Raw genomic sequence first — 17,188 nt, 5'->3', positions numbered from 1 at the left:
GACTGAAGGATCTCTCAGATATTTTTCTTTCTTTTGGCTTCCTAGGTGCAATGGGATATGGCTGTGTGGGACTGAGCACTGGTGGGTGGTCAGGTTCTCTGCCCTTGATCCCAGTAGGAGCAATGGAATTTCTCAGTTACAACTCTCTCTGGGCCTAACATAGAGCTACTCCAGATGGTGTGAGACCTTTAAATCAGTGGTGATTTAGGCCTGCTGAAGCACTGGCCTGCCATTGCTTATCCAGCAGATAAAAACACCATCAGGATGACCTTGCTCCTTATAAGGAGGCTGAGTAACAGGGGCAGGAAGGTGTCAGAGCTGGTTCTCATTCGTGTTTGTGACTAGCAGGTAGTTCTCCCATGCAGTGACAGTTGTCCCTGTTCACCTCACACTGCCTGTGCTGCCTGGGGGGCCTGAAGCACACAAAAAGGTTCAACTCTGCCAGTGCTCCCTGGAAACTCATCTGATCTGCTCAGACATGGCTCATAAGCAAAATACAATACTGAAATAAAAGGCCTTTTAAGATTTTTAAACTTTCCTTGGATGATGATTATCAGGAACTCTGTTGCCAAGGCTGTGGCAGGGTTGAATGGAGTTTATCAAGGTAGAGTCATAGCCAGTCTTTCTTTGGCAAGTTAATAAGATGGCAAAAGTCCTTTGAATACCACTGAAGTCTTTGAAATTGTGCAAAAGTCCTTTGGATTTATCGAAAGCTAATCAGTATGACATTAACAAAGAACAAAGAAAGCCTAATGAAGATGAAAGAGTTGAGAAGTGGATTTTTTTTCTTCTGTGCTGGCTTTTTTCCCCCCCCCCCGAGACACTTGCCCTTGTTGACTGGGTAACAGGCTGTGTGTTAACAGGCTGGTTATCAAATGTGAAATGGGAACTGTTTGCGTGTGTCAAATTAGATCCTTTTATTCTTTGTCTGTCAGGGTTTCCTTCATAAATGCAGGTTTTAACCAAGTCATTAAAATGTTCATTTCGCTGAAATTTGGCAATCTAATTCTTCCCCTGATAAGATGTTTTAAATATCCTTTACCTAGTCAACAAAATTTGATTAAAATCAGCATGGGTGTTTCTTTCCCCAAACTCCTCTCTCTCCTTCTTAATTGAGAGTCCAAAAATAGCCTGTTTGGGTATTTTCCATGCATTCCTCCAAGAAAGCAGCATTCAATGTAAATGTGAAAATCCAAACTGTTTGTTCACAGTTGTTGAACTGTAAAGCATATCTTACTACGTGAAGATGGAAAGTAAAATTAAAGCCAGGAGTAACCTATTAGTGAGGCAATGTTCTGCACAGTAGTAGAGGCTCAGGAAATTCCTTCTATGCCAACTTTGCAGGAGGATTATCACATCATGAAGGCACTAGGCAAGAATTCAGAACCAGAAATAGTTAAAGACTTTGTCTATAACTCAGTTTTCCATCTGTAAGAGCTGCCTTCTATTACATGGCTGTCACACATGCTTTCTGCTGGGGGCCTTCTGGTGCTCCCACAGTGTATATTGGTATTTGTATGCATTCTTTTTATATACCACTGTGTATAAAGGCTGAGCCTGATATCTGTCCAAGAGGCATCAAATTTTATACCCAGTAGGACCATCTGCATTGCTGACCCTGACCTTCAGGCTCTCTCACACACCCTGTGTAGGTCACAAGTTGGGAATTTGGCTTCTTACAGAAGTGTGTGAGTAAATACTATGTAAGTTGATATTTAAAAGAATGTGTTATCTTTTCCATAGTTGAAAATCTTTCTATAAATGCCAAAATCGTCAATGGTTTTAGTGTTCAAAAATATGATCTTGTGAGGTGGTTGTGGTTTTCCCATGGTACTGACTGCCCTTGTGTGTGAACAAGTTTGCTCTCTTCTCCCCAGCAGATTCAGATTGCAAGGTGAGTTGTGGTCCCAGATACCTCCTGTGAAATATATTGTGCAAATTGCATTTGCAGGTACAGTGGTACTTCAGCTGCACAAGGAAAAGCTCATGCAGCACCTAAGTCAGTGTGCACTGTTAGCCCATGTGTGTAGAACTGTGATGTCTTCCATGGTGCTGTGATATGAAAGAAAAGTGGATATGGTAGCCTCATTTTCCGGAGTTCAGAAAATTTTGTGTAGGCTGGAGGATGTGTAGAGTTGAGTCTGAGTTCATATGTACAAGCAGCTGAAAAAGGTGAAGTGTCTGTGGTGTCATAAATCATTGTCACTGAAGCTAAGAGCTGATTACCTTAGCCTTGCCCAGCTGCAAAATCCTCACAATAGAGCTGTCCTATGTGATGGTGAAGGACAAGCATGACCACTGTTAGGTGACCAGTTCACCACTTCACTGATGTGAATTCTCATTTGGCCTTCCTTAGTTGTTCTCTGCTAATGCAGCCTGTGTTCCTTGATGTAGACCACACCTTCCTTACCACCATACAGCGATTGCCATTTACTCAGGTTGTGTGTCCTTATGGCCATAAACATGACATGACTTTCAGTGTCTTTGATGTTGTTTAGTTTTCAGTCATGAGGAAGCTGAACTTTCATTTTGTGGTACCTTTTTCTCTCCCATCCATGGAAAGGTATAAAATGGCTGTGCCAAGGCTTGTTGAAAAATAAGCAGCAGAGGATTAGGATTTGTGGGTTATTCTGCACTGAAAAAGAAGCTGTTGGAGATATACTCTAAAAAAAATAACATATAATGAAACTATTACAATAATGGTTTATACAATCACACTTGCTTAAGCTCTGCAGTTTGCAATGCATCATGTTCTTACTGCATATTGACTTCAGGCACCTTCCAGTGGCATTTTGCAATAATATAGAGTACTGTATTTCAGCTGCACTTCAGTAAATTGCAACTTTAGCACATCCAAAGACAGAAAAAAGCTGGAAGACTGTTGAGCTTTAATGGGGCCCATTTTTGCACAGTATTCTTACTTTCTAAACACCTGCAAAAATTTTGCTTGACTTCATTAGCATCAAGGAAAAAAATACTAATGTTGTTACTTTTGATAATTCTTTTGATTTGGAGGCTTATTGAAGAATGTGGAATTGATCTTACATAAATCAGAAAAAAACAATAGATTTTTGAGTGTTAAGACTGTCACTATGTCCTTAGGTCATTCTGTACTTGGATATTGAAAAGAACTTAGAACAGGTGTAATATGACATACAACACTTCATGATTTATGTCCTCTCTTCCTGGAGAATGTAGCATGGGAAAACAGCTAATAGTCTGTTTTTCAGAAATCCTCACCACGTACAACCTCAGCTGAAATGAAAATGAAAGCAACAACTGCCCAGCACAGCTGAAAATGAGGCCTTGGATGTCAGACCTAAAACTGTTCCATCATGTTCATGGTTGAACGTCAGCATCTCAAAACTTTCTCTAAACAACATATTTTTAGTTTTATTATTTCTGTAACAGTGGGGCAAGAAAAACCATCATTAAGGATGCACTTCATTTTTAATTTGAGCCTTCTGTCTCCCTCACCCTCAGTCCACAAGTGAACTATTTTGGAATTTGAGGGCAATCTGTTCAGTCATTTTTGTAAAGTAGGCAAGAAGTGGCGTGGGAGGGAGATTTTTCTAGTTTCTGCTGTTGTTGCTGTATTTCTTTTAAAAATCATAGTTATGTTGAAAGCAAACAGCTGAAGGATATCAGAATTCAAGACCCAGTTCATACTGGGTAGACAACTGTATACACTTGAGCCCTTCAATGAAACCCTGTAGGTTTATTCTGTTTGAAGATCTAGTCTTCAGTGCACAGTTCTCTGTATTGAGTCTAGTGACAAACCTGAGATGATCTAGACTTTTTCTTGCTTGCTTACAACCAGCAATATCTGAAGGCAGGATAGAATTTAGCCTTTCTGTACCTTCTCTGCACCTGTGCAGAAAGGCCACGGTGTGTGACTGTGAGTAGGGAGCACTGCCTGATAATTTATTCTGTTCTTATAGGAAGGCTAAAGGTAGAGAGCTCAGCCTGGCTGTTAAAATAGGCAACTAGAATTATTTTAAGGTGTCAAGTGAACAAATGCAATGCTGAAAGAAGTGTGAGAAATTATAAAAAGACCGAATCTATATGAAAACAGTTACATATATGTATAACTTTTAACTGTATGTAGTTCAGTGTACATCTCCCATTCCTGTTGCTGTATAGCAGAAGCAGGTGGGACTTGGAACTAAGGGACTGTGTCAGAATGTCATGGAGGAGTGAAATCAAGATCTGGGATAGGTGTTGACGTAGGGAGGAAAACAGGTTCTCTAAATTAGATTTGTGATGGTAACACAGTGGCTAATGCAAATACTGAAATGAGGAAAGAAGAATCACAGGATATTCAGAGTTGGAACAGACCCATGAGAATCATCGAGTCCAACTCCTGGTCCTGCACAGCACAGTCCCAAGAATCATACCATGTGCCTGAGAGCATTGTCCAAACGCTCCTTGAGCTCTGTCAGGCTTGGGGATGTGACTACTGCCCTGGGAAACTGTTCCAGTGCCCAAACACCCTCTGGGGGAAGAACCTTTTCCTAATATCTGACCTAAACCTACCCTGACACAACTTCAGACCATTCCCTCAGGTTCTGTCACTGGTTGCCAGAGGGAAGACATCAGTGCTGCTCTTCCACTTCCTTTCATGAGGAGGTTGTGCAATGAGGTGGTCTCCCCTCAGCCTCTTCTCCAGGCTGAACAGACCAAGTGACCTCAGCAGCTCCTCCTATGGCTTCCCCTCAAGGACCTTCACCATCTCTGTTGCCCTCCTTTGAAATCTCTCTCATAACTAATATCTTTCTTATACTGTGGTGCCCAAAACTATGCACAATATTCAAGGTGAGACGACTCCAGCACAGAGCAGAGTGGGACAATCACCTCCCTTGACCAGCTGGCAATGCCTTGCCTGATGCACCCCAGGACATTTTTAGCAATTTAGAAATATCTAAAAGTTTTCCTCCTTTCTGCAGGCTCATGATGTAGACAGGAGCTGGATTTTTTTTTTAAATTTTATTTTGGGGATGGGTAAAGCGATATAAGTCATAATTATATATATATTATAACATTATAAACTTAATGAAAAGTTCTTTTTGCAGTAGTTGTCTGTGCAATGTTAGATGTATGATGACGTGATACTGAAAAATTTTGCTGGGATTTGCTCACCTTGCCATGTGCAAGTCACTTCTGGCTCTTCCACAGTGGGAATGCCAAATTCAAGCCAAGAAAATGACTGTACTTATCTGTAAGACATATATACATAGTGGTTGCTTAAGAACTAAATTGCCTGATATAACTAATAATTTGACTCCAGCATTTTCAATGCTTTGATGGCATATCCTGTGTCAGGGAATGTGCTAAATGCTGAGGCAAAATTTTTTCTGTATGTAAGTCAAATCTTGAAAGGTTTAGTGTGCAGCAAGTGAGGGGGTGTATGTGTTTTTGTTTATCTGAGAGTATGTCTGCCTACATAATCCCTCATCTTACAGTCTACAGATTTCCCTTGTCAAAAGCAAACTCATATTAAATGCTGTTAAATAGTAATACTTTACACTTATTATTATATAGTGTCTCTCACCCGAGCTTCTCATACTACTTTAGCTATTAATTAATGCTTGATCATCCTGGTATGACATAGAAAATATTATCCCCATTAATAATGGTTAAACAGAACCACAGTGTAATTAAGCAGCTGTCTGTAGTGGCATTGTTATTCCTGTTTCAAAGATGTGTTAATTCTGAGTTCACTGTCTTCCTGTAAAATCACAGTAGACATGAAGAATGTTAGGGTTTTTTCTCAGTATATCTGCCCAAGGTCAATCCTGGAAGTGGTTGCGTGTGTATATGTGTGGGTGACTGTAACTTGCTGTGTTTGGAATAGTAACTATCTGCTTTCTTCATCATTCTTTTGGGGTTTGGTTATTTGAGATTCCTCTCTTGAGTTAGCAGGCTTGATTGAAAGATGCACTTTTTGAAGTGAGGATATAGCCAGTTAAATCAGTCAGAAATTGAATCAGTAATTCTTATACACTCCTTCTCACACTGCTTTGAAATGCTCCACTATCCCTTTGCAGGCTGGATGCATAACACAGAACTGAACCAAACCCTCTTCCCCAGTTATGAAATGTCTAAAATCTATCAAGATAGTATTTGACTTCTTTTCTTTTTCCAGCTTAACCCACACTATCCAGAAGGTAATAATGAAGGAAAAGCTCTGGTAAGTGGAATTTACATGTTGCATATAATCTGGGAAATCCTTAACCCAGTGCAGCCTGGCATATGGAAGCCCTTCATGGCTTTCCATTTACTTAGATGTTATGGCTGCTGGAACTGTTTTCCATATCCTGCGTAAGCTAGGGTACAACTCAGAACTGGTGTTGCAGAAAGTTTTCCCTTGCATAAGGCAAATGATAGGAAACTTATTCAAATTCTGCATCAAGTTGGTGTTAGTTGGAAGTTGTTCTGCTTGGCGACTGCAGATATGAAATGTATTTATTCTTCTCAGCTCAGATGTATTACTTCATGGCAAAACCCAGTACCCTCTTTAGCAAGGAAATCAGGGATGTGCAAGTTCGGTTACTTAGGTGCCAGTACCAATTTGGAGGCTCTGCTAGTGGACACCCTCCCTTGGGGCATGTTTGTCAGTCAAGTGGGAATCTAAATCTAAGAACGTGCTGAGGCTCTTTTTATTGCCTGTGTTGAACATGTGCAAGCAGGAGTCTGAGCCCTGCCACGCTTCAGGCAACTCTAGCAGGACATCTTTGCAAGGATCCAAGTTCTCCTTGCTGCAGTGTGGATAGGTTTTGAGGAGGCAACAGCCTTTGCCTGGTGCAATATCAAGAGCAGGCTGGCTAATTCTAACTAACGAGGCAAGGTCAGACATGTTGTAGTTTCTACCATGTGAAGGAAGTGGAGTTAAGACCTTGGGGGAGTCTTTACTGCTACTAAGACAACAAATACTTCAAGAAAGAATCATTCCTCCATCAAATTCATGAGATTGCCCCGAAAATGCCAGGATCTTCTTTGAAAAAATTCAGTGTAATTTCTTTCTGCTTGCCTTCTGGCTTTTGTTCTTTAAGAGGACACATTTTGAAGTTTTTCTCTGCATGGGGAAATTTTTTTTTATTTTTCATTAAATGCAACCCAAGATTCTTACATAATCACACGCCTTGAGGGCTGCAATTTTAATAAAAATGGATACTTTTGTAGGAGTTGACAACACTGGTTTTTCCATCTTCACTGGTACTTGGTATTGGTGTTAATATAGCAATACAGATAATCTGTGTAGAGAAATGAGAATTCTCTCTCATGAAAGCACAGAAGTTCCTCCAGTTGTTTCTGTTTTGTAATGGAGTGACACTTGAAGCCTTTGGAGCTTTCAAATGGAAATTGAGATCAGTTCCAGAACACCCCAGTGGGTAGGATGCTTGTCTGGAAGTGCTTGACTTCATACTCTTGCTCTGTGGACATTAGAGCTCATCTCATAGATGTACATCTGCATTAACATTGTAGTAAACATCATGATGGCACTTCTGAGGCAAATGTCCAGATTATACCCTATTTAAGACACTCCACTTCACTTTGCAGAGCAATGTTGGAGCATTGTATTCTGTTGGATGAAAGATGTACACACCCCTGAAATGTGCTCCAACCTGCGTACCAGCTCCTTGGGTGCCCAGCCTAGAAAACCAGACTACAGCTAGTCTGGAGAATGACCTATGCAAATGTAGCTGTTAGGCCCTTGTCACTGAGGATCCAATCCAATTATACCACAATGTGCTTATTTAGATATAGAATTGCGTTTCTAGTTGTAGCCATTTCAATTCATCTAAATAGTTAAATATTCCCTGGACCGGAAGAAGGAAGCACAAGAGTTATCTGAACATGAATGTTAAAGATGACTTCTCTAACAGTTTGGTTTATTCCTCCTGGATATTGGTTTCAACTAGAAAAACAGACCAGATAAATCACAGTAGAGAAATACTTCCAATAAAAAATTAATCAAAGCTGATTGGTGATCAAAACTGATGTCTCTGTGGAAATGTTAATTCATACAGTTAGCACTTTCTTGTGAAAAATGTTTTGTGAAAGAACTTCTAGCAATTTTTGGTAATACCTCCATGTAAATCCAAGCCTACAGGCAATTTTAGCATGGTAAAAATCCCTTTGGATCCTTCACCCCTTTATAGTCTTGGAAATGCTATGAGTCAGCAATGGCTATTTTAAGCCTTCATTCTGGCCTTGAGCAACTGAGCAGAGAAGCTTCATATCCCTGTACAGGAAAGTATTTCATGTTACGATGATGCAGTGTTTTGAATTATCCCTCAAACATACAAGAATCGTGTAGTATTTGGAGTTTTTAAGGGTCAGCTATGTCAGTCTTATATGGAATAGTGCATAACCTGGAGAACACATGCTTTCCTTGCTCCCAGGTTTCCACCTCTGCCAGGTGACTGCCTAACTGGTTCACTGCAAAGGCATCTTCTTTTTCATCTTTTGAAGCAATTAATTTTGAAATTCTGCCCTTGAAGTAAATCTTCTCTAGAGAGGGAGGTGGAAGTTGACCCACCCCAGCAAATCTGAAGAGTGAGTAGTAGGGAAATGGGAGATGCATGCTTGACTCCTGTGAACTGAAGGAAGAAACTGTAACTGTAGCCTGTGCACTTGTGGCCAAAAAGGCCAGTGGTATCGTGGGGTGCATTAGGAAGAGCATTACCAGCTGGTCGAGGGAGTTGATTCTGCTCCTCTGCTCTGTCCCAGTGAGGCATATCTGGAGTGCTGTGCCCGATGCTGGGCTCCTCAGTACAAGAGAGACATGGAGCTCCTGAAGCAGGTCCAGCGGAGGGCAGCAAAGATGATTAAGGGCCTGGAACATCTCTCTTACAAGGGAAGGCTGAGGGAGCTGGGCCTGCTTGGCCTCAAGAAGTGAAAACCGAGAGGGACCTCATTAATGTCTATCAGTATCTGAAGGGAGGTGGCAGAGGACGGAGACAGACTCTGCTTAGTGGTGCTGAACAACAGGACAAGGGGCAATGAGCATGAGCAGAAACTGATGCACAGGAAGTTCCACCTGAACATGAAGAAGAACTTCTTTACTGTCTGGGTGACTGAGCACTGGAACAGATTGCCCAGAGAAGGTGTGGAGTCTCCCTCACTGGAGGTGTTCCAGGACTGTCTGGACACAATCCTCTGCCATGGGATGACCCTGCTTAAGTAGAGGGGTTGGACTAGGTGACTCACGGTGATCCCTTCCAACCTGACCCATTTTGTGGTTCTCTGATGCTGTGTTTTTCTTTTCTCTGCTAGTCTGTTGGGTGAAAGGGTACCAGCTTCTAATCTGTTGCCTGGGTTTTAAAGGCAGGACAGCCATCTGTGCATTCTGTGCCAACCCTTAACTCCTAAACATGCAATAGGGCTTCTTGTGCATGTTCACTGCCTGGTTTACAAGTCCTGATCACAGTTGCTCAGGCAACTGAATTTTAGGAAGCAGCAATGGAGAAGGATTTTCCATGGTGCAGTAGAGGGCATAGATACCTAGGTTCTGCCTAAGTGCATCTTTTCTGCCTTGCCTTAAGTGACTCAAGAGTCTGAAGGGGATTTGGCTCTGGAGAACATAAATATTACTGGAAGTCACTAGGACTTTTGTTCCCAGGCATTAAAGGTACGTTTGGACTGCAGCTCATTGCTCATTTATGAGCTTCTTCTTGACAATCCAGTCAAATTGTCTTGTGAAGCACTGCTTTTATTTCTGGTAAAATTTGGCCTTGCAATGAGTTGATTAATATTCTCACATCTAAGCTCCAGAAGACTTTTATTTTTAAGTGGGAAGTTCTTTCTGCGATTTAAGGGTCTTATAAAAAAAAGGCTTCTTCAGCTCTTGAAGTCTAGGAGATTGTGGTGTGTGGTGCATCAAAATGCAGTGCTCTGTGTTACAGCCTCCATTAAATCCAAAATTGGTGTGTTTTATGCTGCAAAGTAATCTGTTATTTCTAATGATAGAAATGTACAGCATCCAGAAGAATGCTTCAAACATTGGGGAAATGTCAAGAACAGCTGGAAACTTGGCATTTGTTAGTGCCTCTGTGTTAAAGGCTGTCTTTGGATAGGTACCTTAACTCCTTTTGTCTGCATTTTCATGCAAGTGTTTATTCTAATAAGTCCCAATCTGCCTTTTGCTGTTGAGTTTTTTTTTAGGATTAAGACTTGTATGCATTTACTTTCCTTGTAAAGAAGTTGGGAAGTTCTACCATGGGCTTCTAGGTGCAATTTGATGTATCTCCTTGGACTTCTGTCTATCATTATGAATTCCCAACTTTCTGCAATTCGAACTATTCTTTCTTGCTGAAAAGACAGGAGATTTTTTTTCTTCTACGCACTGTAAATTGATTTTATTTTATTTCATTTTATTTTATTTTACCTTCCAGCAACTTATTTTTAATTAAAATTTTTTAATGTGGAAGACAGGCAATGAAGTTTAAACAAGTCGAATAGTCCTGGGGAATTTGTTGGGTTTTTTTAAAGGCCTGGTTAGGAATTAACCTGGCAATAAACAGTCTGAAAAACATTGAAATAGAAAAGAAAAGAATCATCATCTTTAAAATGGCAGCCTCTCTGCTTACATAAAGCCAGCAGTCAGACCACTGGAGAGGCTGGGGGAGCAGGGGAGACACGGATGCCAGCACATTATTATTATTCTGCTGTTGCACACAGGTCTGAATCAGCTCTGAAAATGCATACATTGTTTCTTACAGAATGTCTCTGGCTCCTAACAGAATTGCAACGTGATGTCTCTGCTAAAAATGCGATGACTCACAAATGAGTCAACAGTGAAGGTGTTACAGGAGGCTAACTGCTGTGCTGGCTGCCAGGGCTCCAGAGCATGCAGGAGCAAGGCTGGCCATTAATTTACTCGATTTTCTTTTCATGCAGACTTTTTCAAAATCATCTAACCTTATGGAGTTCTGCTCACACTAGTGCTCTGTGAAAATTCTGGTTTTGTCAGAACCTCCTAAACTGGGGTAACCTATTGAGATACCATGTTGCACTGGATTTAACAGGCATTTTCAGAACTCTGGCTGCTATTAAATTTAATTTCTGCTGAAATCTGTAGTGCAGCTTAATGTATTCATTCAGGAGCAGGGCATTATCCTTGTCTGTCTCTATGCCACAGAAGTGTCTTCACCAATTGGAATTGTAGATTGGGTTTCTAAAATAAAAGGTGTTTCAGGTCTGTCATGTTTTTGTATCGCTTTCTGCAGTTGAAATGAAGGCCCCTTCATAAGCAAAACTCCATGTAAAGCTCCTGAATTCTAGGTAGGATATCCAATTAAGCTGAATAATGGTGGTCTGGGATAGCAAACAATTACTTGCAAATTCCATAAGAGCTGTGGAGAAGGGTTATCTGCAAGACAAATCTGATTGTACCTGATTATTTTGTCACTGATTACAATATAGGATTTGTCTCCAATTACATTTGCCCTCCAAATTGCAAGCAGTATATCTGTATTCTTGGGGGCTTTTTTAAGCTTCTTTTAAAGTCATAGTTCACTGCAAATCAGTGGTGGTAGTCCAGGGGTTCTGGGCTTTGCTGTTGGCCTGGATCAGTATTTCCACTCCTCGCCAAAATGACTGTTTTCAGTAACTAGGACTCCTTCTGAACACTCAGCCTATGTTTCCCTAGACAAGCCCCTCCTGGAGCAGTGCCCTGGCTGTGTTCTCCTGTGTGTGAGTGGTGCTCTGCTGCTGCAGGATGAGGCTGGGGGGCTGAGAGCCCTCTAGTCATGTGGACACTAAGGATCTCTTAGGCTGAGGGGGCTTATCTGCTTTTTGTACCACCTGGTTTTGGACCAGATCATTTGGAAGGTGTAGGTTCAACTCCTGCCAGGCAGAAGAGGAGCTGAATGTGCATTTCCTTAATCCTTGTGAGCGATTTAACCAGTGTATAACAAGAGTGAGGTGATTCCACCTCCTTCACCTTATCTAATTGGACTTGAAACAGCCTGTTACTAGTTTGCTGATAGTTTGGGACAATCAAAGCTGTATTTGTTTTCCATCAGTGAACTTACTGTTTGCTAATCTTTTTACTTACAGTTCTTGCACTTCTTCTCTGTACTCCAAGAATGTTTGTGTTTTGGTTTGATATTTTTTTAAGTCTTGGGAGTGCTTTCCTTGGCTGTCATTGACCACATTGCCAATACCTCTAAAACTGTTCCATTTGCTTTCTCTTCATACTGCTTCAAGCTGAATTTTCTTCTCTCTGCATTTTTCCTTTGCAGTTCTTTCCTTCCTTTCTCTTGGCTGAATCAAGTTTTGCTGGCTGTATCTGCTCATGTACCAATTTTTTACCTGAGCAAATGTCATCTTGTTTTCATCTGCTTAGGAATGCAGTGCTTCTCCTGAGCTGATCACATTGTCTCATTAATTTTAAATAGCCCAATACTTTCACTTCTTTTCACATCCTCACATAGACTCATCTGCTGATTCAATAATGGCTAGGTTAAGTGCAAGTTCTGATGACTGCTTGCTAAATTTAATTTCTCAAAAGAAGCTTTCTGTGTGCAAGTGTCTGTGCATTCTCCCTCTCCCACACGCACAGAGGCATGTGCACGTGCACTCAGACAAAATTTGAGACATAAACACAAATCCATGTTATGTTCATATGCAATGACAGTATTGCTTTCTCTTGTACTCCATGTACGTAACTTGTTTTCAGAGCTGTTGAAGGACGCTTGTTCTTATATTTTGGTTTTCTACAACTAGTGCTTAATGCTCATAGTCCTGGTGGGGTGGTGAGGTGTGTCTGAGATCCTAAAATAATGTTACAAGGAGAGTTCTGCGATTGGTGCTTGGAATCCTGTCTGGAACCAGTGTACAGCTCTTGTGCATATCTGATTTTGCTCGACTAAGCTTTACATTGCAGTTACCAGTGTTGCAGACACTGTCTTGCCCTCTGTTCAAGTGGACTTTCTTTTTAGATTAAAACATTGTCATTTTTTATGCAGTTCTGTTTAGTATTTTTGGGGCATGGATATGATAGGATGTGAGGACTGTCAGATGAGTTTACTCTTGTACAAGACACAGGAGATGGTTGCCCTTTTTCTCAGCAAGCTTTGCTCTCAAACACTAGCGGCAGCACCCAAATGACTGGATGAGTTTAAGAAAAATTTCTATTTTTTTTTCCTCTTGCCTTTATCCTTGATAGAAGTAATGGAATGGAAAGCTGGCATTTTTTAGACTTGATAATGAAATAATGGATGTTTTGGGAGTAACAAAAAGTGCCTTGAAATGAAGTGATAACTAGCTCCTTTTTACATAGTTTCATTCATCCTTAATTTTGTTGCTTAATCTCAATTGGCAGTGTGGATAATCAAAGCTTTGCCCTTGAATATCCCTTACAGTTTGGTTTTAATCAAGGTACTAATGCAAACTGAGTACAGCCTAGCCTTTTGCATTGCTTCATATAGCTCTTCCCTAGTGGTGCATTATAAATCATTGTAATAGTATTTCAGGTTTCCAGGGTTTGATTTTTCTCTTTTGGCTTTCTTCATTCCTCTTTTCCTCTCCCTCTGTGATATATTTTGTGTACATGAAGGGCCCTGGGCTGCCAGTCTCTTAATTGGTTATTAGTCTTTGTAATATGTGTAACTCAACACCCCAGAGGAGCAGCTTTTACTTATGCCAGTAATTCTGTTGGTTGCTGCGTGGATACAGGCACAGACTCTGAATTACTCTTTCAAGCCAAGATATGTGCTTAGGGAAGGTGGCATTTGGAGTCTGTGAAGACAAAGGTATGTAGGTAGCTAAAGATGAGGACGCTGCTTAGTGGTGCTGGGTCATGTAATTCCCAAGGACTTCCAGCAGACGGTGGGAGGAAGATCACCACCTTAGATTTGTGCACCTAATCAGGCACCAACACAACTTTATAACTGTCACATGAAAGCTCCTTGAGCAAACTTCTCCCCTTGCAGGGAGTAGAATCAGAGCTGTGTTGGATCCAGCCTCTGGTGCATTATCAGCCTATGCTAAGATTTGAAATACAGTCTAGCTGGTGCCTTTTGTGTCCCTATACCCATGGCAAGTTTATATTGGACTTCTGGCTCTTACTGTTTGGAAAGTGTTGACAGGAGAAGAGGACATAGCCTCAAGCTGTGCCAGGTTGGTTCAGGTTAGGCATCAGGAATAATTTTGTCATGGAAAGTGTGGTTAAGCATTGGAAGGGGCTGCCCAGGGCAGTGGTGGAGTCACCATTCCTGCAGGTGTTCATAAACCACTGGATGTGGCACAGAGTGCCCTGATCTAGTTGACAAGGTGGAGATTGGTCAGAGGTTGGACTTGATGGTCTTGGAGGTCTTTTCCAGCCTAAATGGTTCCGTGATTCTGTGAAAGTGTGCTGCTGTGATTCTACCATAGGAGAAGAAAAACCAAGCAAACTTAAATAAAACAACAGTGGATTTAGGCAAATTACTGACTTTTAAAATCCCCTCCTCACTTTTAATCCAATTTTCATTAATTCTCTTCTTTCACCTGTGGCCCTTTCCAAACCAGCACTGTGTAGTTACATCTGCTGGGAGTGAGGGGTCTGCATCTGCTGCAGGTTTCTTGAAGTCGTAGGTGTCAAGTAATAACATATACAGTGCTGCAGTCTCTCTGTAGCTCGTGGCCTGCTGTTGTTATAATGACTGTCTGAGACCCCATGTGCCTGGGGCAAAGTGCATCCTTTGTGTTACACACTCCAAAGCCATTCATGGAAGATTCTTGCTAGAAGGTTAAAAAAAATACAAATAATTACAATTCAGATGTATTACTTGTCCACAAGGTAATTGGAGGATTTATAATGGGCCCTGATGCAAGCAAATAACCCTTGTGCCTAATCAGCAGAGAGATGGAGACCTTCCTGCTTCAAAGAAGAAACGCCAAGCAGGGGAGAAGATTATGTATACTTTGGTCTCTGTGCCACACGGAAATGACATCGCATCTCTCTTTGAACTGGATGCCACCACTCTTCAGAGAGCTGATTGCCTGGTTCCAAGGTAAAATTTTTAAAAAAAAAAAAGGAAAGAAAAAAATGGGGAAAAAATAGTGTTGCATTGACAGGGTTTCTTCCTGGCATTATGCTGGTGAGTAAACCAGAAAAAAAATCAAACATGAGCAAGTATTCTCCTTCTGTTAAAATTTGAGGAGTGTTCATGGATAAACAAGGGATGTATAAAACATGATACTGCTGCTGTGACTGGGTAAAATAATTACAAGGATGAAACAAGTGACACTTAAAGAGAGTCTGTGAAGAGAAAAATAATGGGCTAAATATTGAGCAGATTTATATGAGGACAGAACTGAGCTCTGTGCACTCTTTGAAAAAACTGTTCTCCTAACAGATCTAACTGGATTGTTCCCAACTAAATAACATGTATGCTGAACTGGGCTTCTGTTTCCCTGACAGATCATGATGCCACTGAATGCATTTGCTATTCAAATGAATTCAGTAAGTGGCATCTGGGTTTTAATTGTCAATATTTGAAATTTCAGCAGTGTAGCATAGCTGAGATTGGCTAGATAAGTCACACGGTGTTGGTTGTGACTGAATGGGCATGCAGGCACTTGGGGTTAGTTGTTATGAGGGTGGATTTTATAGCTGGGTACCTGCAAATACTGATGCATGTGGCTTTGAAGTGTATTTGCTATGCTAAGTTTTGCCAGATAATTTGCTTACTTGAATACTCAAAGCCCATCAGCATGAAAGGGAGAGCGTGAATGGAGACCACAGTGAATATATTAAAAAAGTAAAATTCAGAGTAAAAATTGTAATTGATTTCTCAGCTCTGCTTTTTGATAATACCAGAGATTATCATATGGAAGGCATTTAGAAGGATCTCATGTTTGCTCTTTGTTCACTTGATTTTTCAGTTGAGAACTGGTACTGTCAATGATTGCAGATCATAATAGTGAAGCTGTGAAACCATGGTCAGCTTTGGTTTCTGGCTTTTGTGCTGAGACAGCTTAAAGGGTTTTGTTATTCTGCAGAAAAAAATAATAAAAGAATTGGTTTTATTAATGAAATGTATTTCTATTCAAATGGGATTTTATAACACCTTCCTTTTCAATTTTTTTTTTTCTTTAAAGCATATTTTACTCCTAGGCTTACATAAATACTTAAAAACCAGCATTCTGCATAATCCCAAGATGCTGTTTGTTCTTGTTCAGCTCTGCTCTAGGTGAGAAAGATGGAGACAAGGGAAAAGGGAACTGCAGTATCTTTTACATCTACCTCACCCTTTTATTATAAGTGGCTGCTGTCACTCATGCCATCAAGTCTCAGGTGTTGCATGGCATCCCACCTTGCCTGCTCTAGCTCAGGGCTGATCCAGCTAATCTGTTGTTTGCTTTGTTCTCTTTTAGGAACTCCTACGTCCGATTGAGGCATTTGTGCACTAACACTTGGGTCACTAGTACCAGCATTCCAATAGATACTGATGAAGAGAGGCCTGTGATGTTAAAGGTAAACACATGTGTCTTGGGGCTGAAATCCCAAACTCACTCCTGAAGCTGTCTACTGGTGATCTCACTTCTAACATATCAAATATGCATAATAACTAGGATAAAGGTAAGAGGATTGCCTACCAACATTAAACCAAAAACTATTGCAGATTGGGACATGCCAAACAAAAGAGGACAAGGAAGCTTTTGCCATTGTATCAGTTCCTCTGTCTGAGGTCAGAGACTTGGATTTTGCCAATGATGCAAACAAGGTTCTAGCATCAACTGTGAAAAAGCTGGAGAATGGAACTATAACCCAGAATGAAAGGAGGTTAGTGAGTTTTATTTTTTTCCCTCCTAAATTGGTGTTTGGTTACTCATGACATCGTGACATCACAGTAATGGACATAGAGGCAATTGGGAGAGGACACTTCAGTGCTGGGAGTGTATATATATATATATAAAAGTGTATATATATGAAAACGTTTCTTGTGTCAGTAGGGAAATTATCTAGTGGCAGAATGTTTTCATTCCTCTAATGAGTCCATCATGTTGTTTCATGGACCCATAACAGAGCATAAAAATCCTTCCTAGGCTGTATAAGTTTCTTTCTACTGTTCCTGGGCCTTGAGGCCAGCTGGTATGGAGTTTTTAATCTCTGAATACTGTGTATCAATCCAGTATCCTGTATTTTCATCCTGTTTTCCCTCTGGTTGTTGTTTAATGCCTTGGTAGACAGCCC

At 40.8% G+C, this 17,188-nt stretch overlaps 1 protein-coding gene across 1 annotated transcript in view; it reads left to right on the top strand.

Moving 5' to 3' along the window:
- LOC103805612 (inositol 1,4,5-trisphosphate receptor type 2) overlaps positions 1–17,188 on the top strand; it is a gene marked incomplete at its 3' end in the record, with an annotated part of 88,032 nt that overhangs the window by 11,749 nt on the left and 59,095 nt on the right. Inside the window, exons 5-8 of the mRNA XM_009078268.1 lie at positions 6,146–6,190; positions 14,848–15,002; positions 16,369–16,468; positions 16,617–16,777. Coding sequence (XP_009076516.1) covers positions 6,146–6,190; positions 14,848–15,002; positions 16,369–16,468; positions 16,617–16,777 — 461 coding nt within the window. The remainder of the gene's footprint in view (positions 1–6,145; positions 6,191–14,847; positions 15,003–16,368; positions 16,469–16,616; positions 16,778–17,188) is intronic.

This window comes from Acanthisitta chloris, unplaced genomic scaffold, assembly GCF_000695815.1.
Source record: "Acanthisitta chloris isolate BGI_N310 unplaced genomic scaffold, ASM69581v1 scaffold2747, whole genome shotgun sequence".
Classification (NCBI taxonomy): Eukaryota; Metazoa; Chordata; class Aves; order Passeriformes; family Acanthisittidae; genus Acanthisitta; species Acanthisitta chloris.
The sequence above is the reverse complement of the archived record's forward strand: the minus strand, read 5'-3'. Positions and strand labels throughout refer to the sequence as shown.